The sequence below is a fragment of the Stegodyphus dumicola genome, chromosome 2 (assembly GCF_044657685.1).
Source record: "Stegodyphus dumicola isolate Sdum_Otavi_A_Nest chromosome 2, ASM4465768v1".
Lineage (NCBI taxonomy): Eukaryota > Metazoa > Arthropoda > Arachnida > Araneae > Eresidae > Stegodyphus > Stegodyphus dumicola.
Window position 1 is genome coordinate 191,391,506 of NC_140769.1, and position 23,953 is coordinate 191,415,458.

The 23,953-nt window shown below is 30.8% G+C and overlaps 1 protein-coding gene across 8 annotated transcripts in view; it reads left to right on the top strand.

The window, feature by feature from the left end:
- Ziz (dedicator of cytokinesis protein Ziz) overlaps positions 1-23,953 on the top strand; it is a 292,231-nt gene that overhangs the window by 186,744 nt on the left and 81,534 nt on the right. For all 8 annotated transcript variants that reach the window (XM_085811589.1, XM_085811587.1, XM_085811582.1 and 5 more), the window contains 6 exons: positions 30-297; positions 5,411-5,573; positions 11,033-11,151; positions 15,832-15,898; positions 17,592-17,636; positions 18,849-18,967. In XM_085811589.1, coding sequence (XP_085667715.1) covers positions 30-297; positions 5,411-5,573; positions 11,033-11,151; positions 15,832-15,898; positions 17,592-17,636; positions 18,849-18,967 — 781 coding nt within the window. The remainder of the gene's footprint in view (positions 1-29; positions 298-5,410; positions 5,574-11,032; positions 11,152-15,831; positions 15,899-17,591; positions 17,637-18,848; positions 18,968-23,953) is intronic.

The window sequence follows — 23,953 nt, forward strand, 5'->3', positions numbered from 1 at the left end:
ATAATATGACATTGGCTGTATTTTTTAAGGCTCATCAAGCTCGAATAGCATCACTGTATTTACCATTTATTTCCATCTTGCTTGAGAACTTCAGCAGTTTACGTTTAAGAACACCTCCAGCTACTCCACCTCCTTCAGTAAAAATGGAAAAAATGAGTATATCCAAAATAACTGAAAATTTTTCAAATCCTGTAACTCCAATTTTATCACGTCGCAGTACAGTTGAACCTACAGGATCTCTTCCAGCATCTGCAAGAAACAGAGATTCAAATTTTCTGTCTATAATTGCTGGCCAGTGTAAGTATTTAAAATATAATACTAAAGTTTGGATATAAATGTGCATATATATACATTTTAAATATTTTAGAAATAAACAAATGGTATGACTTTGTGATTAATCAAAACTGAATGCTGTTGAAATTTAGATAAGTAAAAAATGCAAATGTGAACTGAAGTGATGGTAAAAGAAATGCAAAAGTAAATATATGATTTATCTATAGGGGAGTCAGAAATATGGCTGCACATCTGATTGCATCATGTGATAATAGTATTATGGCTAAGGGATGTGTAACATTGCTATTAGAAAGACATTTATTTATACTGAAGACCAATACATCACAAACCTGTTAGACTTAGCGTGTTTTTTTTATAAGGGCTATATTAGCAAATGTTTCTGCAATTATTATTCATGTTTCTTGTTTATGCTAATTCTATAAACCGGACCTCAAAGCCACAAACTTTTTTTTTGTATGTTTTACACATGCACGTTTAATGTTTACGCATGCGCGTTTAGCACAAAAAACAAACCAACTTAAACAACTTACATTGAAAGAAATGTTTAATAAAGCAAGCAAATAAATATTAAGCTTTTTTTTGTAAATTTTGATACCCTTTAGATCATAATTGCTCTTTATTTCATAAATTATGGTTTTATATTTTTAATTGTATAATTTCTGCATGCCATCTTACCAGATTTAAATTGATGATCTATAATCCAGAAAAACCCCTAATCTGGAATCGCCGAAGTCCCGACGAGTCCAGATTATGGACTTTGTACTGTACTGTGATATGATATATGTTAGAATAAGTCATTACAAGGGGTTTCCTCTTTTTTATATATCCCTAATAAATATTCATTTTTCCCAGTTTCCCAGAGCCAGTGGTAACAGGGCTGCCTTAAAATCACATCTTGCCATTCTTACCAGCTCGATCCGAACAATTATTGCTGGGGTAGCATGCGGAGCGCGCTGTTTTCAGGTCTTGAAGAGTTGCCGAGAGGCACATGACTTTGGTTAGTCTGATGTAATAGAGTTGGAGGATTAAGGTGATGGTAGAAAGGGGGCAAGCAAGAGGCCGCAAGCCTAAGATTAGGCTGTACAAGAAAGCACGCAACAGACAGAGCAGTACAAGGTAGTTCAATTATGAGTATACACTGGTTATCATAAATTAAGGGAAAATAACAAAAATAGCGATAACTCCCTCAAAAATAAGCCAAACCGCGTAAAATTTGAATATGTTGCCAAGTAAGAGTAGCTGAGTAAAACTCCAATATGCAAATTAGTGGTGCTGCACTCGGAATATGTCATCTGCGAGGAGCATAAAAGTTCATGTTTGAGAGCAAGCACATATTTCACTGTGATAGTGGTGACATCAGAAATCTGAAATAGCCAATTCGTAACAATGATCTCCAGGCATCATTTGCCTGCAGAACTACGATAGAAAGCCATTGGGAGACTAGAGGAAGGACAAAGTCTAACTGAAGTGGACAGAGGGCTAAATGGGAGTCCTTCTGTGGTTCATAGACTTTGGAGGCAATTTCAAATCGCAGATTCAGCACCTAGGAGTTCAGCCAAGGATGGCCAACTGCTACAACGAGCGCCGATGACCAATATTTGACATTATATGCAATCAGGAATAGAACCGCTACTCCGACTCTTCTTAGATCATCCCTTGCTGCAGCCACCGGAAGGTTGGTATCAACGTCAGCTGTGAGTAGAAGGCTTCACGAAGGTTGTCTGTATGCAAGGCGACCAGCCATTTGCGTGCTGCTCACGTCACGCCATAGGAGAAACCGTTTGCAGTGGGCGCGACAACATGTCCACTGGACGCCTGATCAATAGAGGTCTGTTCTCTTTACGGATGAGTCTAGGTTTAGTCTAGAAAGCGATAGTAGGCGTTATTTTATATGGAGAGAACCTGGAACCCGTTATCATTACTCGTGTGTCTGACATCTGCAATTGGATTTGTGTTTTCACTAGTAGTATTAGTTTTCTCATGATTAATCTGTGTATTAAAGACCTGTAACATATCTACGAGACTGTGCAAAAATTTATAAAGTTTGCCTTCCATATCAGTGAATTCTCCATTTTGCTTTTTGACATGATTGAGCTCACTAATCTGCGCTTTCATTGCACCTAGTACTGCATCCATCTTCGCATCGAAAATCAAAATCCTGCACCCTGAAAATAGGAGTCCAACACTCCAGAATTAGGCTCACTCGACGGTGTCCTAACAGGCGGATGTATTGGCGAAAATTCCTGCAAGGCCCCTGACAATCACCTGAAGCGAAAGCTTGGGGGTAAATATGCGAGAATATGCAATCCAAATCCAGACAAGTCGTGAAAACCTTAAGATAAAATTATCCTAAAAAGAAAAATTAATTGTGTAAATTACTTACCAAAATTAAATACAGTCAAAAGTCGTTAATTCGGACACCCATAATCCGGAATGATCTATAATCCGGACCTCAAAGCTACAAACTTTCTGCGCATGCGTCGCGTTGACGCATGCGCGTAAAACCTTTACCACTGCGAATTCGCGTGTGCGCGTGCGCAAAATACGTTTACGAATGCGCGTTTAATGTATTACGGACAGGATAAGCTAAGCTAAAATTATCTAATTATCTATTTCCGTTAATGTTGCAGATTGCGTTGTACCTTAATCTTCGAATTGGATCCGGATTATTATTTTATGCAGACTGTTAGAGCAATTTTATAAAAGTAAGCTTGAACTTTCGATTATGTCAAATAGAATTTCCGATATATATTTACTAATATGTAAAGGATATACAAAGCGAAAGTATCTTTCGGAGTCCATTAAACAAAAAGTGGAATTGCTGCAAAAAATGGATAAAAGCATATCCTTTGTTTATCTAAACTTTAACGTTTGTTTATCTAAACTTTGTTTATCTAAACTTTGTTTATCTTTAAACCAGCAGCGGCATGCAATGAATTGGAAGTTGATCTGTCAGCACTATCCTTATCTTAAGAGCAGATGTTTTTATTTTATTTGGCTTATAATTGCTTACTCAATGTAGTATTTCATCTCGTCTTTGATATGATTTAAATCAAATGCCTCATCATTATAATTCGCTTCCGATAGCGAAGAAAGTGACAGAGGTTATTGAAAACGAAAAAATTTCGATTGACAAATTAGTCAGTATTCTCGACACAGCAATTATAGGACTTGAACAGCGGAACTTTGTAACTGAACAAGAAATTATGTCTGTTTATAGAATTAAAGAGAATGTATTATAACATAAAAAACGAAGCAACTTAAACAACTTTCATTGAAAGAAATGTTTAATAAAGTAAACAAATAAATATTAAGCTTTTTTTTTTTTTGTAAATTTTGATAACCTTTAGATCATAATTGTTCTTTATTTTGTAAATTAAGGTTTCATATTTTTAATTTTATAATTTCTGCATGCCATTTTACCAGATTTAAACTGATGATCTATAATCCGGAAAAATCGATAATCCGGAATCGCCGAAGTCCCGACGAGTCCGGATTAACGACTTTTGACTGTAATTAATTTAATAAGCAATCATATGATGAATTCAATCACCAAACCAGCAATTATAGGCATAAGATAAGCATAAGTATAGGCAGTCGCATCAATATCCAAAGTAGTCTTAGCACGAAGCATGAGGTAGTACAAGTTAGACTCTGCCCATGTTGATATTGGACATACACGAAAACCGGTTTTTAGAGCGAAGAAAAACACGTCCTTCACTCACCACGGTCCCCCTGCGAATGATTCTTACCAGCTATACCATTATTTTATTATGCTGTTGCCTGCCTTGCATCTGTAACTCGATGTTGCATTTTCAGTCTTATCTTGGCTAATGATATATGTTTAAACCCATGACAATTATATGCAGGGGAATAAATTTCAGGTTTAATATATTATTTACAATTTCCTTCTACAGTAGCATGTTGCATTTACTTCTCATATATAGCTATATTTTTTACTCACCCTGTATATCTGTGCATAATGGTGCTCATGCGGGAAGTATCTTATATTTATGAAAATACATACTTTATTGGATAAAAATGTATAAAGCATTGTCTTAAGAAATAAAATATCCCCCAATGTAATGATCATAGAATTTGATCAAATTATTAAGTTTACTTACAGATAAGAGTTTTTTTTTTTATTTCTGTTATGGCACTCACTAAATAGCATAACATCTTGAAATGGGTAAGAACTTTAACCCTTTGATGTGTGCTATATTATTTTTATAATGTTTTTAACTAGAAATTGAATATTCTGATCCTAGAGACAAGTAGTATGTGAATTTAAAAAAATCTACTCTTGCCCATTTTTCTGTGGGTGGTGGTCGCACTGTGAAACCAGCGCGCATCTAGGACTTTGGAACTTACTGAGGTAGTAGGAAAAAAAAACTTACCTTTTTCCTTGCGTGTTTTCAATAAATGACGAAATTTACGAATTTAAAAAAATGTATGCAAGAATTGCATTATATATAAATTTGTGGTTTTTTATGTTAATTGAGGGTTTGGCTTTGGTACAGATCATTCGTTTCCCATTCATATTTATTTTATTAGTATTTCGTCCCAAAATATTTAGAAAATATTTTAAATTTAAATAGAACGTTTACGCAATTTTTGTTTTTAATTATAGCAAAGTATATTTACATTAAATTTAAACCACACCAAATAATTTATAAAATCACAAGACTATCTTGGGAAGCAAGTGTGTTGAGGTCAGAGAAAAATCTCTGGAAAACAAAGACCTTTTCACTGTGCAGGTATTATTTAGTAATAAAATATTTCTGTGGTTTCAAAGCCCCTTATCTATATCCGGGTAAAAATAAGCATTCCTATAAGAACTAAGACATCAAATCGGATGCCTTTTAAATTCGCAGTTTGCCTATGATTCTGCAGTTATTTTGTGTTATTTAGAGATAAAAGATCAGTAATCAATTGATTTTCACTCAAAAATTTCGGAAAGAAGAGGGGGAAAAAATTTGAAATTTGGCAGTTTCAGGGCGCACGTCAAAGGGTTAATTTGCTGAGAAAATGACAGTCCTTGTATTATTGAATTACTTGTATTTTACTTGATATATTCATGTTTAACATTTTATCTCAATATTGTTCTTTCTTTCAGCTCAGACGCAGCCAACTGTAACTTTTGCTAATGGATCTTGTACTTCAATTGATAGCAATGCTTCAAACCCATCTACACTATCAGAGAGAAGCAAAGAAAGTGAAGCCCACTGTAAAGAAAAAGACGGAACAGAAAGTTTGGACGATTATAAATGTCATGCAAGGTTTGTTAAAATACACAATTTAAAATTAGATAGAAAATACGGAATTTATTATTGAACATTTAATTTTAATTTTATGAGCATTAAATTATAATGCATATTCACTTTAAAATGTTGAATTTGGAAGGAAAAAATTTTGCTAACTGATAGCAGATGTAATACTTCATTAAAATCATTTAATCTACTTCTGCATTAACCTTTAATATGTCATAAAATGTTGAAGAAGAATTAGATTGAGAGTCCAAGTTGGAATCTTTAAGATATTGTATTTTTTATGTGGGAAATGAAGTAATGCATTGAAAATCTAGATAATATTGAGTAAAAAGCAATACAACAATCAAATAAAAAAACAATTAAAATAAAATGAAAAATTACAATATGAAAGTTTTGATTACAATCTTCACCTCAAAAAAGATTTTCGTTCATAATTTCAAAAAGTATAAATATTTAAAAACTTAATAAAAAAATGTTAAAAATGACTGTGCACCAATTTATTATAAGGGGAGTTAAACATCTTTTATTAATTACAACAAAGCTGCAAGTATTAAAGTTATCAGTTAGATATATTATAAATTAAATTTATTTTAATTTATATAAATTAAATACATCACTAAAAAATAATAAAAGATTAAGAAGTGCATTTACTGCTCTTGAATGATTCACTTTGTAAAGAGTAATAGATCATTTGCAAAGATAAAATAAAGATCTTATGCTTTGAATGGCACATCTCTGAGCATGAGCTATTTATGAAGCTGCTTCTAGATCAGAGGTCTTCAGAGTGGATCATATTTGATTGATATTAGGTGAGATAGATTTCGATTTTTGAGATCAGTAAAGGGTCAATAGAAAATCTAAATTAAAAATCGCTAAAATTGTGATGATCTAATTGTAAACCTTTCTAACCTACAGCATATGGAAATAAAAGATAGAGGTTTAAAAATATGTACAAAATATCCCAAAAAATTGAGTGATGGTTTTAACCCCTTCCTTCTCACTCCTGACAACATGACGAGGTGAGGTTTCACCCTCTCTTTCTCATGCCCATGATATTTCCAGGCAGGAGTGTTCAAAAGCAATGTGGCAAAAAGATTAAAACCTATTCATTATTTTTTTCCCAGGAAAAGTTTTATTTCTCATTTTACACACCAGCAGTACCAGAATAATATTTTTCATGCAATTAGAGATAGTTGGTTTATTTTAAACTAGATGTCAGCACTAATCAAACATGTATTTATGGTATGTATTTTGTAATCTCAGCATCAGCCCAGTCTTAGATAGTCTTTTTGTGAAGACACATAGTTTCTGTTCTGGGATAAAATATACTTATTTTTTAATATTCTGTACATTATGGTGTCAGAGTCAGACAGTGAATTGGATTCTGATTTTAGTATAAATTGATCTGAGAGTGATTCTGAAGTAACTGATTTTTTTTAAACTTTGGTTAGTGAATCTGAGAGCAGTGATGATGGATCTGTTCTGTTGCCTGGACGAGTATGGACTAAAATTGCATCTATAATAGATCATGCATCCTCATGTTTTAAATTTTTAGGAACACCAAAAGTAAATATAAAATTGGTACAAGTTCTGGTGTCTTACAATATTTTGAGTGTTTCATAAATGACAATTTTGTGGATCTCATCATTTCGGAAACAAATAGATATGCCGAAAGAATGCTGAAATTCTCCACAATTCTGCCTATCCAAAAATAGAAAACCTTGGATACCTGTCACAAAAGAAGAAATTCTTAAATTTCTAAGCATAGTTATTTTACAAAGTTTTGTAAGAAAAAGCAGATACAAAAATGTATTGGAACAAAAAACATTCAATTTCAGAACCGTGATACCTTGTAATGGATTTTATGAAATGCGCAAGTTTCTGCATGAAACTTTTGATTGTAACACACATCCAAATCCTAAGCTGTATAAATTCTGGCGAATGATAGAGCACCTGAATGAATTGTTTCAAAGAGCTGTAACTCCTGGACGGCATATTGTAATTGATGAAACCCATACTCTCTTCAAAGGTCCTTTAGGATAGTGACAACATATACCAAGAAAGAGATCCTGTTTTGGAGTAAAATTGTATTTGTTATGTGAATCAAATTCAGGGTATAAGTGGTCACAAATTATATATACTGGAAAATGTATGATTTTTGATGCAAAATATAAAGATCTGCCCCAATTATTTCAAGTTGTGGTGTTACTTATCAAGCCCCTTGCTAAAACAAGGATATTGTCTGATAACAGACAGTTTTTATACCTCATCAGAATTGGCAGACATGTTTTTGAAATTTCAAACAGACACTTGTGGAACTGTAAAACTAAACCGAAAAGAAATGCTACAAGAATTGGTAAAAAAGAGCATCGCAAAAAGTTAAAATGTTGCTTTTCGTCGCGGTAAAGTTCTTTTCATGAAGTGGAAAGATGTGAAAGGAGTTACCATGCTATCTACAGTCCATACAAATGACATGTTAGATGTACAGTGTCATAACAAAGTTGTCAGAAAACCTACAGTTGTCACAGATTACAATAAAAACATGGGAGCAGTAGATATTGTAGACCAGTATCTTGGAAATTACTCTATTGATCAAAAAAGAGAAAAGAAATATTATAAGAAAATATTTTTACATTTGTTAGATCAAATTATTTTGAACTCGTACCTTATTTACAAAAGGCAGGGTGGAAAAAAAATTCCATCTGATGTTTCGTTTATCTTTAGTAGATGAACTTATTGAAATGTATCAGTCATCAGACACCATTCCAAAAAGAGGCTGGCCAAGCTTGGAGGATAATCCAAATCGTTGGATTGAAAGACATTTTATTAGACAGATACCCCCAACTGATAAGAAACAGCAATCATCAAGAGAATGCAAAGTTTGTTGTTTCAGAAGAGATGCAAAAGGGCAACTTGGTAGTGTTGTCCAGACTGTGAAGTTGGCCTTTGCATCTCATACTTTGAAATTTATCACACAAGAAAAAATTACTAATCTTTGTTTATATTATGTGTAAATTTAATAAAAATCTCTTTTAATGTTTAAATCGCGTATTTCTTAAATTTTTATGGCTTATTGGAAAACCAACATTCAGTCACAATAATCCTGAATGTCGGCTTTTCCTAAAAAATTAATTTTTTTAAATTTCAAGCTAAAAAAAATCCAAAAATTAAAAATGAATACATATTTTGTACAGACACTTATTTCTATACAATTTTCTTGGATTAAAAAAGTAGACACTTTTATGACTGTTTTCTTGAAAATTCCAATCGTTAAGGGGTTAAACTGCAGTCAGAAATTTCAAAAAAATGCATGTTCCAGACTGAAACATGGCATCACTTTTAAACTGAAAATATTGAATGTAATAGAGAAGTTAAATTTATTAAACTGCCAGTTGATATTAAAGCTAAGATGCTTTTTAAAATTATTATGGTCTTAAGATACTTTTAAGCAAACATAAATACTGTGTAATAATATCCCAAACTTTCTGAAGTGTTATTACCATTTTTGCTTGCATTTCTAAGCTTGTATATGGTTGAAGCTGATTTTAGTAGTTTGAATTCCGTCTTTACAAAACAGAAAAATAAATATAATTTTATGGAGGTTTAAAGGCTGAAACTCATTAAAACCCTTTCAACATGACTTTTGCATGATTAAAATTTAACTACAAAAATTAGTGTAATTGAATGTTAACATACTAAAAAAGTATAATATGAATTTAAAATTTTTAACTTTTCCTGTTTCCTGGAAATCTCCTGGGACAATATGTCCCAATCAAATTGTCAACCGGGACTATTTGTCTCAATCGTCTAGGATATTGTGATAATAACTTTATACTGCATGTGAATAAAGTTAAATGAAATGTACTGAATATTTTATTCTTACAGTAAGTTGAGTATGATATGGCATAAAGCGGCCTTTACAAAGTGCAACCTGATACATTTGGCAAGTAGTAAATGTTCTTGTTTCTATTTTTCTTGATGAACAGTAACTACATCTTTTCCTCTAAGCATGGTGAGCTGGAAGACGGTTTACATTCAACAAAGTTTTAGCTTTTGGTTGATGGGCGCCCGCACTCTCGTCTTCTTTTTGTGTTTGCTTTCCCTTCCAGCATTTATTAGTTGCTCAGCTAAGGGCATCGTGGATGATAACAGCGGTACTGTTTTATGTTCCACATCACACTTCGTAATCCATGCATTCACAACAAAAATCTTAACTAATTTCCAAAAAATCTTTTTCTACCACCTTGTCTGATTTTCTGCCATGACCATAAAGAGTAGCCATTTGATCACAGTGGTCAACTCCATTCATTTACATATTGTAATGAGAAATGGCTTCTAGGCAACTAACTTCTAATTTTGTACATCTTTTTGTTTCCAAACCACAGTCTCTAATTTATCAGAATGTTAGTTTGATAGAAGCGTAGCATCTTTGGTGTCTTTCCACTAAACTCACAATGTACCATTTTTATTAACTCTAAAAATAGATTCTGATTTTTGCAACTTTTTTTAAATCCAAATTCCGCATATTCCTTCTGGTTTTGCATATACATATCCTGTCAAAGAGTCACAATGCAGCCACATTTTTATTCCTTCTTTTCACAGTTTCATTGACAAATATTGTTTGGTGATGATCTACCTTTGAATTTTTTCACTGACTCATCAATGCTCTGGACTTTAGAATCGCTTCTCATTTCTCTCAAGTATTTTTCAGACAACTAAGGACATCATCTATATAACAAGTATTACTAGCATGTGGTGATTTCTCAGTATCTGCAAAATACAACTTTGAAGGTAACAAGCAATATTGATGATCCCTTGATTTTGAAAACAGCATTTCTCATTGATTTATCATGAGATCAATAATATTTGGTACTTGGAAACTTATAATGCGTTATCAGATTACAACCAATGACAATCATAATTTCACCCATATACCTATATCAGTGGGTGTGAGAACTTTCTTTTCCTTGTTTCCTAAAATTTCCAGCCTTTTGTTAGTTGAGTCTGTGATATGAACAAGTGCAGTTTCTAAAAATAATCAAATTCCAAACAACCTGTTTGAATGTTATGGTGAATAACAACACCTGGCGATGGTTTTGGTGGTCTTTGAAATCTTGGCTCAAAATCTTTTGGTTTATTGTACCACAGAATAATGTCCTCTGTATCAGTCTTTTTTATGTTAGCTGAAGGGTTATCATGGTCAGAATGCTCACACTCATTCTCATCACTTTCATAAATAATATCCTCATTTTGCTGTGGTTGTTCATAGTCACTTTCGGCAGAAGAACTTGTAGTATAATCTGGATCCCTGTCTGTAGTATAACAACTTGTAACTTGTAGTATAATCTGGATCACTTTTTAATCCTTATCTTAACTTTTAACCATTGTACTTAATATGCTGTATATTAGAATATTATATACATTCTACAGTGTCCTTCTAAATTGTTCTCCCTGCTCTCTTTTTATAGGTCACATTCTCTTCCATTCTCTAGTTCTTCTAGTGTGCTTCATTTTGATAAAATTGATTCTACAGAAATGAAAGATTTATTAGTATGCTTTTTGTATATTGTAAAGCATGTTAATGAAGGTATGTATCTTCTTCCTTTATATAGATATCACAGACTAAGAAATAGTAAATAAATTTATAATATAGTATGTCTAAAGATTTAAAGTGTAACTGCATTTTGGAAAATTAAAAATTGAGAAAAGGTATAAGGATTTAAAAAAATATCTTAATTTAAATTACCGTATTTGACGGCATATAAGATGCACCTTTATTTAGAAGGCCACTACCACAATAACTTAAAATGTGGTTTCTTTTAGTTCTCACATTTCGTAAAAGCCAAATAAACAATCATTGAATGCAATTACCAAACATATTTTTATTAAGGAAAACTAACAAACTGCTAGCTATTTTGGAGATGATATGTAAATTTCAATAATGAATCAATGAATGAACGGCAAGCAATCAAACATAATACAAAATAAAGCAGAAACAACAAAAAACACAGATTCAAGGAAAACGTTGCCTACCATGAAATTAGACTTTAATAATTTTTAAAACCATAAAAATCCTTTTCACTATCATCATCATCGAAAATGAGAATATCGTCATCACTACTGTTTCCCTCATCGCTAATATCACCTTCTTCGAATAATTCATCTTCTTCTGCTCCGTCAAGAGCATTACTGATTCTGCACTTCTTAAAGGACTTAACAGTTACTTCAGCCTTTACGTCCTCCCAAGATCTTTTTACTCACTCGCACACTTGTGAAATAGAGGACCGCTGCATTCTACCTGAGAGTGTGAGGGCGTGATGTGGCACTCCTATCTACTTGTTCCATCGTTCTCACACTTTTTCCTTAAATGGCTTATTCACCGATACATCTAAAGGCTGCAATTGGCTAGTAAGTCCACCAGGAATGACAGCTATCTGGTTTTTAATTCTCTCGCTTTATTCTTTATGGTTTCAGTTCTATGGGTAATAATCAGCACAGCATGTTAGAACTACCTGTGGTTTTTAAGGTTATTGATTTAGACCCTTTAATACTCACAGTCTTGTTGGATGGTACGTCAAATGTGAGTGGAATTTCATCCATATTTCCTATTTGACTGAGCTCAAAAGAAATTTTCTTGCGTGCATTTATAACAAACCTATGAAATGCTAGTATGTTTTCTTCATAATCTTCTGGCATTTTCTGTGAAATATTTGTTTTTGTGCGCATTGATAAGCCTTGCCTTTTCATGAACCTGTAGCACCAGCCCTCAGCCCCTGAAAAACTTTGATTCCCATGTTTTTCTGCAAATTCTTTGGCCTCATTGATTATCATTTTGGTTGAAACATTTATCCCAGATTTCCTCTTATCTATCACCCACATTTTTACAGCATTTTCAAGTTCAGGCCAAGATGGAGCTGGGCATCGAAGGTTATATTTTGGTTTTTTAGTAGTCTTCAGTTGATCTTCCTGCAGACGCCAAGTACGTATCATTTTTTCGGTAGGTGGTGAACCGAAATGCCTTGTTGCTGCTCTGTTTCCATGCACTTTGATGTAGTTTAACAATCCTAATTTATACTGAATTGTATAGCTTAATCTCTTGTTACCTGTAGTCATATTTTCCAGGGTATTTTTTTTAAACAAATTGTTTTAAGCACCGATACCAACACGTGTGTCAGCTGAGTCAAAGAAAGTGTATGTAAAGAAAGAAAGGCTCCATAGACGTAATGTGACCGTCGAACCTGTTCAATTTTCGATATCAGCTTCGAGCTTTGGCACTTTTTGGTGACAGATATTTCACACATTCGCAAAATAATTATGGCAGATGTAGAAAACGTTATGTGTGTCTAGACCTTTATCCGTGCTAAAAATAGCATTCAGGATTGAAAGTTAACGTGTGTCCTTCACGTATAAGACGCAGGTAACTTTTTTGAGACGAAATTTAGGAAAAAAAAAGTGCGTCTTATATGCCGTCAAATACGGTAGGTATTATTACATAACCTCTGAAATTAATGCTAAAATTTAAAAACAGAAAATTTCAACATATGATAAATGTAAAATCATATATTGCTTATCACTGAATAAAAATTCTCTATTCAGTATTTTGTTTCCTTTGGATGTGCTGTGTATCATTTAAAAATCACATGGTGAAACTTATTGCGCTTACTTAAATTATCAACCGATAAATTATCAATCAAAATGTTTTTGTTCTGAACAACCTGTTTGTCTTTATTAGTAGTAATATTTTCTCAATTTAGAATCAGACTACAAATTTCGCCACCCACTATTTGACTGATGTTGGGGCATTGTCATCACAATAAAAGCTTCTGCTACATCAACTTCATTTATTACCAGTTCTCCATATTTCTTAAAAATTCCATTAATTGGAAAATTCTTCTTATATGCATATGCGATATCTGAATACCTTCAAATTTGCAGCTATTATCATAAAGGTTAGCTAGCATCTGCTTTGCACTGTTAATGATATATCATGAAATTGGTGACTAAATATATTCTGCTAAATTTTATGTTGCTGCTCTCGCACACTGAGAAGTTAAGGATGAATTATGTTAGTTATTTATTATACTTAAACTTATTTCTTGCATGTGATTAAGGCTGAGTCTGTAATAAATAAATTCGCACCTATAATTACCCGGAGCCAAAGCTAGACATTTTGTGGCCTTGTGTGGACTCTGTGGGTCTGAAATTCTGATGCCAAGCACATACCTAAATTGTAAAATTTTTTCCACTCTCAAATTTTGCATTCCAACGCCTTCCTTTAATTCTAAAAATTTTGCGATCCTTTAATTTTGTTGCTTGGTGTTTCTTATCTGAATAACAGATGAGTTATTTTCATTTAAAACAGCACTTAAATGTAATCTTTTGACCTATGAATATCATTTACAAAAGTCTATTTTTTCCATATGGAAAGAAATTCCTGTTAAATTTCCCCTCGTCAGCACCCATTTAAATTTAGCTAATTAATTATTAATTTAGCTAAATTAATTTATTAATTTAGCTAAATTTTGTAATCATTGCTAATTGTAATGTCAGCATGAAAGGTTACCATGCTATTTCACTTACTAATGTTAAAAAATCTGATGTGTACACCACATGACTCCCTTGTATGGAATATTAAATTATATGCATTTTTTCATGCATTTCATTTAAACTTATTGGATTGAATTAAAACTACTTCGTTGATAGCGCATAAACCACAATAGAATAAATGCACTTTTTAAATTCACTATATTTGTTTACCATAGCTACACTCTGGCGCTAGGTTCACTTAACAGCATTATATTTTGTTCATATTATAACTCAGAATGCACAAAATTTATATCATTAGAAGAATTATGTAATCGTTATCACATGTTCTATTCAAATACTGTAATAAATCTAGAATGATGTATAAAAGAAATTAAGCAAACAAAACAAAAAAGAAACAATTGATTTTTACAGACAATTTAGTATTTCTCATTTAATTAATTCAGTTCTCTTTTTGCAACAAGGCAAAAATACATAAAAACTCAAAATATCTGTATTAAAAATTACGAAGTAACTCTTAAACACTTATTTCCTTGAAAAAATTCCAGAAAGGATTAAGCATGATTTAATTCGCAATAATAAATGAAGGCATTATCTTTGTTGTTGCGAAGCTAAGTTTCTCTAGATTGCCAACAAATCCACTAGTCTGCTGTTTCAAATGTAAACAATCAATGGCCGCCATCAAAAAAATTATTAGGCTTAGCGGCACTTAAACAACTTTAAAATTGTTGATAATTGTAAAAATATTGCATTTAGATTTACTAAAGGTATAAATACCTTAACCAAAAGATAAGAACAACATAATTTAATCATTTTTAAAGTAAAAAATGGATAATTTACAAACATATAAGAGTAAAGAAGCTGAGATCACTGAGTCGGCTAACAGAGTGGATATATATATAAATATATTTATATACGTTTGGTGCAGCTGATTGCAACCAAAATGCGAGGTGCACATCTGCATGTTATAGCAGTCCTATATACAAAATTTCAACGTTCTGAGGCTACTCGTTTTTGAGTTATGCGAGATACGTATGTACGTACATAAGTTCGTACAGAAGCCACGAAAAATTCTCTTCATAATTCATTTTAAAACAGTTTTATAATTTTTTTGAAGGAAAAGCCTCTTTTATTCTGTCCTTACGTTCAGATGTCGCACAAAAACAAAACATCGTTAAATTGCATTCGATAGCGGTCAAAATGGATATTTTCGTTGAAATATGCTGCCTGAAACTTTTCGCGATTACAATACTTCCTTTTCACTTCGTACAAGGAAGTAAAAAAAGAAAAAATATTTACACAATGCTGCATGAGTCATTTCTCAAGATGCAGCGTGTTGCAATCTGTCTTCACACAGTCATGAAAGCAAAAAATAATAAATAATAATTCATCTGATAGGTTTCCGTGCCTAAGTGAAATTAAGAACTTTGTATTGTATTATGTGAAATGGGCATTAATTATACACTAAAATATGCTAAATGTGTTTTTAGTACTTGTTCTGAGTTTTTGTAGTGAGTTTTATGTCTGTATGTATGCATTCATTTTATTTGATTTTAGGGATAGTGATTATTTTTATGAATACAGTGATTTATCGATTTTTTTTTTTTTGCTAGAACTTTTGTTTTATTAGTGATTTATGTATATGCCATCATTGTATTTAATTTTTTTAGGTTATTGACTATTTATTTTAATTATATAACTGCTTTAACAATTTCTTTGCTAGAACTTCTCATAGGCTGGTGGCAACATTGCAGTGAATATGATATTCTGGACTTTTTTCACATATTAGAGTAAGCTTAAATATTTGGCTTTAATATATTTATTTTTAATTCTGAATACTCCATTACAAGGTTTATTAACCCCTATTTATTTATTTATGAGTGTTATTTAATAGTTACTGTGTTTATTGTAATGATTTTATGTACTTAGAGACAATTTCATCATTATTTTCATCATTTTTTTATCTATTTCATCATTATTTTATTTCATCATCATTATTTAGCTTCCCCTAAATATGATGAATTTAAATATGAAAAGCAGAAAACTTTTAATATGTAATTATTTTATGTTTTGTTTTGTAAAACAGAAAAAATTTAGACTTAATATTACAGTGTCATAATGTATTACAAACACACAATGTGACATTAGTAAATTCTCTCTCTTTTTTTTTTTTTTTTTTTTTTTATGTCATTGTAAATCTGTGGGGTCAAAACTGCTGTGAATACTGAAAAATCCTTTTATTACCTGCCTGAGCAGATAATTTTTAATGCTCTGGTTTGCACTGAATGGTTGAAAACTTCTATTCTAAATTCATTGTGCAATTGTGCAACAATAAATCTTCTCGTCAGCTATTGTATATATAGTAATCTATGACCCCAAGTGGCATCTTTTTGCCATTCTTCAGATTTGTTATATTGTGACTGTTTTATCTTTCTAAAATTAAAACAGTCTGTCAAAGAAAAGTGTTTCCTGGCATTAAAGAGATTCAAAATTTTGTGCCAGCTGCTTTTACAGTCACATCAAAAACATAATTCTAAGGTCTCCTTTTATTGCTTAATCATGGCTTTGCTTGCATAATGTAGTGGAAATCTGTTTCAAGTAATATACCTCTGTGAAAGCTCTAAAATTTTTTGTGAAAAAATATACCACATTGGGTTTACAGAAAAGTAATTTGAGTGGTTTGCACAAATATACGTTATGTTCATTTTGTTATTCTTTTGTCAGTCTTGTTTTTGAAATTTGGCAGCTGACACTTTTAGGTTGCTATAGAAACTTCTGTCTATTTTTTGTTGCAGCTGTTTTACTTGTAAATAATGCTGTGACTTTTAGAAATCTTTTTTTTTTTTTTTTTTTCATATTCTTTTAAAGTAAATACAAGTACCATAAAATAATGAACATACAGGTTTTTGTGTGTGTACATAATGAGTGTTACTGTGTATTTGTATTTGGTGCAGTTATTTTCTATTATACTTTGTGGACAAAAATGAAGGAAGAATTTTCATTCAATTCTAAATTTATCATTTTCTTAGCTTTATTTTTAATGATATGATCCCAACATTAATGCATTACTTAGAATTTTTAGGAGGGAACAGAGTAATTGGTCAACTCAAAGAGATAAAAAGTACTTAATTTCTTTATTATTATAACACCTCTGGTATAATAGAAAATAAATTCCTCACAAGTTGCTTAAATTATGCAAACACTAAGTGGGATCACCTTTTTTCAGTTGACTTATGTTAAATATTAATTAATTCATGAACATCAGAAAATATTATTTATTCTCAGTTTCATAGTAAGTGTTTAAAATTCAAGACTTACATCAAAAACTGGCTAGAAAGAGAGATAGTTTGCCCAATTTTGTGCCTTTTTTAAGCATTACTGTATTATTCTTTAGTATTTTTAATTGTGCACTTTATTAAAATTGTTTAATGAATAACTTTCAAATTAAATCTAATTCAGCATCTTTTTTTCTTTTTCCATTAGGCTTTGTCTTCATCAGTTCAAATACATGGGAAAAAAGAACATAAAGTAAGTTGACAATGAAATTGTTTTTTGTATTTGCAGTTTTTCTTTTTATTGCTGTTCTCATTAATTCAAAGCATTACTTAAGCTGTCAAGGCAAAACATATGGTATGATAATTTCTGATGTTTTATCCACTTTTAATGGATTAAAGGAAGAGCTACTAGTTATTAGATATGTGTCTGTAATATTTTAACTCTTTAAAAGCAAAATGCTGCAAAACTTATTTGTGCATATAAGGGTTCTGTTCTTACCAAGGAAATTAAGTGCCTAGTTGAATTTTTAAAAAAATCAAATAAGTAACTGTCCCCTTGGTAAAGAATTTTGCGGCAGAATTAAAATTTTTCTGATACTAAAATAAAAAATTTTACTTCAGAATTAAAAATTTCTTGATGATAAAATTACAAAATTTATAGATTTCTTTTTATAATGCTTGATAATAAAAATGGTGCATCCTTTTTACATTGATATTAAATGTAGTCTCTACTCCAACCCAGGAACCAGAATGTGACAGAATAAGAATTATTTAATTTAGAAAATTATAATAACATATTAATTATACATGTGTACATGTATGTGATTTTGTTGTGTATCATAATGACTGGTGGGAAAGCATTTTTTTTTTTTTCTGTTTGGGAAGACAGTTTTCTGTATATCACATTCTTATATATTTCATACAATTTTAATTTTTCATCATTATTATGATGTTTGTGTACTAAAGGGTTATCTTTTATCTCTGCCTGTAATCGATCACATGATGCTACTACAGTTGCTAACCTTCAGTAAGTTAATCTGCAGTTGCTATTATTTTTTAATTCCAAGAAAGCAAAATATCAAAGCAGTGTGCATATATTGATAACTCTAAATAAATTCTAGCCGATTTTACCTGTCATAAAATTGAAATATTTCTATCATTACTAGTTTTGATGCTATTTTTTTAATCAAGACTGAATTCATTATTTACTTATGTGTTGCGCAGTATCACTATTTTTGCTTGGGTAACACAGAAAAAATTGTCATTTTCCCTTGAACCCTTTGGATATATTTTAATCTTAATATGCATTTAAAGATATTAGGCATACTTTTAAAAAAAGGTATGCAGTTCCAAATGATTTAAAGAAGATTTTAGAGATTAGTGCCCTTTTTATGCTATGGGTGATCAAATTTGTTCATTTTTTTATTGTTTGTAAATATTCTTTATTTTTTTCCTCATTATTTAGAAGTCAACATCCTGCCATGTTTCAACCAAAATCAATGACATTACCTGCCCGTACCCCTCCACCTGCTTTTACACAACGTTGCAATAGTACCTATAGTGAGTCTGGTACTCACACAGTGTGTAAGTAGAATAAAAATAAATTATTATGTAATTGTCCAATAAAATATTTTACTGCAATCAATTCTATAAGTACTTCTCTTTTCAGTAACTATAAATCTATATCAATGTACATATTTTTGTAAAAAAATCAAGAAGTTACCATTAGGACCTTAAATGTTACCGTTATCACCTTAAATGTTGACCTTCATATGAAGAGGGGGGGGAGTAAAAACTTCTTTCTCAAATCAAGTATGTTAAAATAAGTCTGTCCTCCTATATACATTCATACATTTAGACAGTTATTAATAATTTATATAGAAGGTATTTCAGCTAAGGTATATTATCAGAGTGCAGCAATTTTAGTTATGAACATTTTAGTAAAATTTATTGAATTTAAATTTTTATATAAACTTCTAAAAAAGGACACTGAGAAATGCATTTTTCATTAATATATTAAACGAAAAAGTCATGCAATCAAAATTAACCAAATATCATTAATTAAATTTTTGGAAACCATATACAAATATTGATAAAAATGACCTTTTGTGTAAATTTTTCAATGTCAATTTCTAAAATATAACTTTTATGTTAGACTTACATAAGAATGTAGCTATTAATTCTAAATTCCTATTTGTACAACTGTTAAAATCTGAAAATTTAGGTTCTGTTTTAGGATGCCATACACTCAACACTTTTCTATTAAGAAAGCAATTTAATAAGTATGTAGTTATATTTTATTTGTATGTAGTTATACTTTATTTGACTCCCATTTATGCGAATTCAGATAGAGGTACTGAATCAGAATAAATAATCCATTTGAACAGATGAAATCTGACAGTGTTGCCGTTGGCTGTTGTTGCAATTTATGTATTTTATCTTATAATATTATTCTTGTTTTAAAAGTAAGCATTGTCAATAAAAAAAGTTTTTAAAGCATATAATTCTACTTTAGTTCTCTATTATTTGTAATAACTAACCTTGTAAATATTTACTGTTTCATACATTTAGAAAAGTATTACCACATGTTGTCCTATAATTAAAAATTATGTAAACAGCATTGAATTTTTTGTGTCACATTTAAAATTAATATTCTTTATTATTCTTTTCAGCTCAAAAGTGGTTTCAGTCATAATATTTTGTGGGCTTTTGGGGGAAAATTAATTTGACATATTTCAAAATGTCAAAAAATTTTGGAGTATATTTTTTATTGTATTGTTGTATATTTTTACTAAAAGGCACAGCATGACCTTGATTGTGGTAGTCCAGCAGCTTACTTTGATTGATTTCTTGAAGTGAAACGATGAATCTGCAAATCAATAGTTAAAAAAATATTTAGTTGTACAGTTCTTATGAAATTCTTTTTATATAAGTATTCTCACCCTTACATGTGCATACATTTTAGCATTTTGAAAGAATTTTTCCTGCTGACATTTTTTTAATGCTTTTCAAAAATTTAACTTTCTTCTTAGTTTGCATTATTTTCATAGCTGTGAGATTCTTCCCCCATCCCTTTGCTACACATGCTTATCAAAATTAAAGGATATTGGCAAAAATAAAATTTAATTAGTACTTATAGAAAAATGATTAAAAACAATTTATAAATAATTTATTATTTCATGTAAATTACCACATTTGATATTAAATTTATCTCAAAATATTAAGTCAGATTTAATGAAGTTTTAAAATGTTGGAAAGAATCATACCCACTTTGCAACAAATCATTCTTTAATATGGTACACTGCTCAAAAAAAAAAAAAAAAAAAAAAAGGGACAGTGCTATATTTCCCGTTCTACTGGGCCTATTGCCAAAATTCAAACTGCGTGTTTCATGTCTTGAAAGCGCGACTTAGGATATATATTAGATTTATATATAGCACTATTATAACATAAGTATTTTGACACAAACTCGGACTTTTTCTGAAATAACATATCAATTTTTTTCCATATTTCGATTCAACGACTCAAATTATGCCAGAATACCAAGTTTTGTAAAATTCGTACGAGTTATACATTCGTAGTTTTAAAATATTAGCTCTCAAAATTTTAGCTCCTCAATGTTAATTGAATTTGCTAAATATTTATTAATATCTCTTTTTTTTTATTAAACTTTTATTATTTTTCCTTTCACATTTCGAAATTTAGGTTCATTCCAAATAAAATTTACCCATTTTTTGTGTTTTATTTTTTAAATTTCTATTTTTAAATAATTTTTATAAATTTTTCGAAAAACCTATAAAATTTTTACCATCATCTTAAAGTAGGTGTATTTTTAAGCATATCTGCAAAATATTAGACTTTTTTATTCAAAATTTTCTAAGATATACACGCCTTTACATATTTTCGCATTTTGAAATTTGGCATCTTTTCTTTTTGAGCGATAATAATGCCAATTGTGGTTTATGGATTTTCGTTACAGTGAATTGCCACAGCTATTTTTTAACCTTAAATTTCAAGTAAAATTTTACAGAGAATTAATTATATGAAATTTTTTCCCTCAGTGATGCGTGATAAATATTTATTAATACTATATGAAAAGCTATTTTTTAAAAATTATAGATGATATTATTCAAATTGTTAACTATTTTTTTTTAATTTCTCTCTTTCTTCCTTTTTTTTAAAAAAAAAAAAAATAAGAGTACATTTTTGTAAAAGTAAATTTTTACCATCGGCATTTTATCGTCTCCTACTTTACTTTAACTTTGTTTAAATCAAATTGTCTAAAACTGAGAATTTTCCTTTGATGTGTATTTGAATTTTATGAAATTATTTTATGACATTAACTGCATAACTTATTTCTAAACAAATTGTTGCTTATGAAGTGGCTGAAAGAGCGGCTGATACTATCATCCATATTTTTAAAGCACAGTATATTTTTATAGAAACATAAGATTTAGAGTAATCATTTTTATAAAAGTCAAATTATGATATAAGCATACAACCCTCTAGAGACTGAATTAATGGAAGTTCACTGGTTATGTAGAAATGATCTGCAGCTACTTAATGGCTGGATAAGTCAGCAGGTTCTGTGGACAAGTTAAGAATAATTATACAAACGACACCCAACATTCTGGATTCAATTAACAACGAGGATACGATGTTTATTAAATGAATTTAAGAAGTTTTAAAACATAAAAAATGAACTCATTTTTTATCGTAAAATGTATTTTTGTGCGTAGCGTATTTTCATTACGTCCTTAAAATTCTGATTTAGAATGTAATTGTCAAGAATTGAATCCTAATCATCAGTAATATAATAAGTAATTATTACGGTTTTTAATAAGTTCTTCTTATAAAGTAATTGCAAATATTTCAAAAAACTTTCTGTCTGAATGCAAATATTTTTCTATGCAAATATTTTTAATTTTATATTAATCAAGGTTGCACACGATATTATTTATTTACACTTCAATTCTTACCGTCAGCTCTAGTAAAAGTTACAAATCAATTATATTTAATTAAGGATTGGATTGGAGTGGATTATTTAATTATGGCAAAGCACACGAGGGTTATCTGCCTAAACGGAGGGATGCTTTCGTGGAGGACTTTCTAAGGGAAAATGGCTCGTATACACGTTACACATGGGGAAAACCACGAAAACGCCCATGCTGCCAGCCCGTTCGCGGGATTCGAACCTCAGACCGAACTACCAGTGTTCAGCGTCTTTACTGCTCTGCCGCTGGTGGGCTATTTAATTAAGGAATGACCATTTTACTTTAGAAACAGCAATTCAATTATTGGCGCCGTATCTTTCATGTTACTCACGATTGGCAAGCTATATGATTTTTAATGAGTATTCGGGTTTTGCTAGTAACTTTACTTGGAAATCACGCTTAAACTAGATTAGTTGGTTATTTGAACATAGGAAGAACATGGGAGCTATTTGATTAAAATGCTTTCATAGATAACCTTTGTAAAGAGAACCTACAGAACTACGAAAAGCAGCCATGCAGCCTGGGTTAGACTTCGCAACAAACAATTAGTTTTTAACAATCTTCAAATGTTAGGCAACTGGTGAGGCTCCAATTAAATCTCCAATTTAATATTTTATTTGTAAATATTTAAAATATTGTTGTATTCTTAGACAAAAAAGCAGAATTTAAGTTTTGTTAACTCGTTAGTAAACTACCAAGCCGTAGTGCAAATAAATATTCAATTTCTTTTGCAATAATTGTATTCACTTAATATTCTTGGAATATGAGCTAAAGAAGGAACGTTCTCGGAAGATTAAAGAAGTGTTTAAATCCAGTGATATTAGGTTTGGCTTACAAGCTCAGAATCAAAACAATTCTGCAATTGCCCGAGTAGTTGACTTGTAAATGGCTGTGAATTAAGCAGATGACTTTTAGTCTTACGTTTTCAGTCAGAAAACGTATTCCAAATGTTTTGTATAGCATGAAAATGCATCTTTTCATTATTCAATAACCAGTCGGAGAACCGCTTGTGTTCCGAAAGTAAGTTTGTGTACTCAGTCATCCTGCATGTTCTTCAAATTTGTCTTCTTGTGATTTTTTTTCTTTCCCAAAAACTAAAGTTGCCTCTCAATGGAAAGTTTTTGACATTGAAGAGACAAAAGGAGTATGACATCTACTTTTAGAGGCAGGTCAAAAACAGATCTCTCCAAGCCTTCTCTTCTATTACATGTTGTGCATTTAGGAAAAAAGTTGCATTAGCGTAAATTCTATAATCTACTTTCATTGCACTCTGATTACTTTATTAACATACAGTGAATATATACTAAATCTTTTACTTCAGCTTAAGTAATTGGGAATTTTTGACCGAATTGTTGTCGGAACTAGGACTTAGAAGATAAGTCAAATTAAATATTTTGATAACCCAAAAAGTTCAAAGTCGAAATTTCAGTATTTGATTTTCGGAGGGAGGGGAAATTTTTTCAGTTTTGGTCCATTATCCTAAGTATATTTGCTTCGATTCTTTATTTTTCCATATAAGCGAAAAATTTACGCGTGGTATACCTATAACGCATAGCTTCAAATTAAAATTTAATAA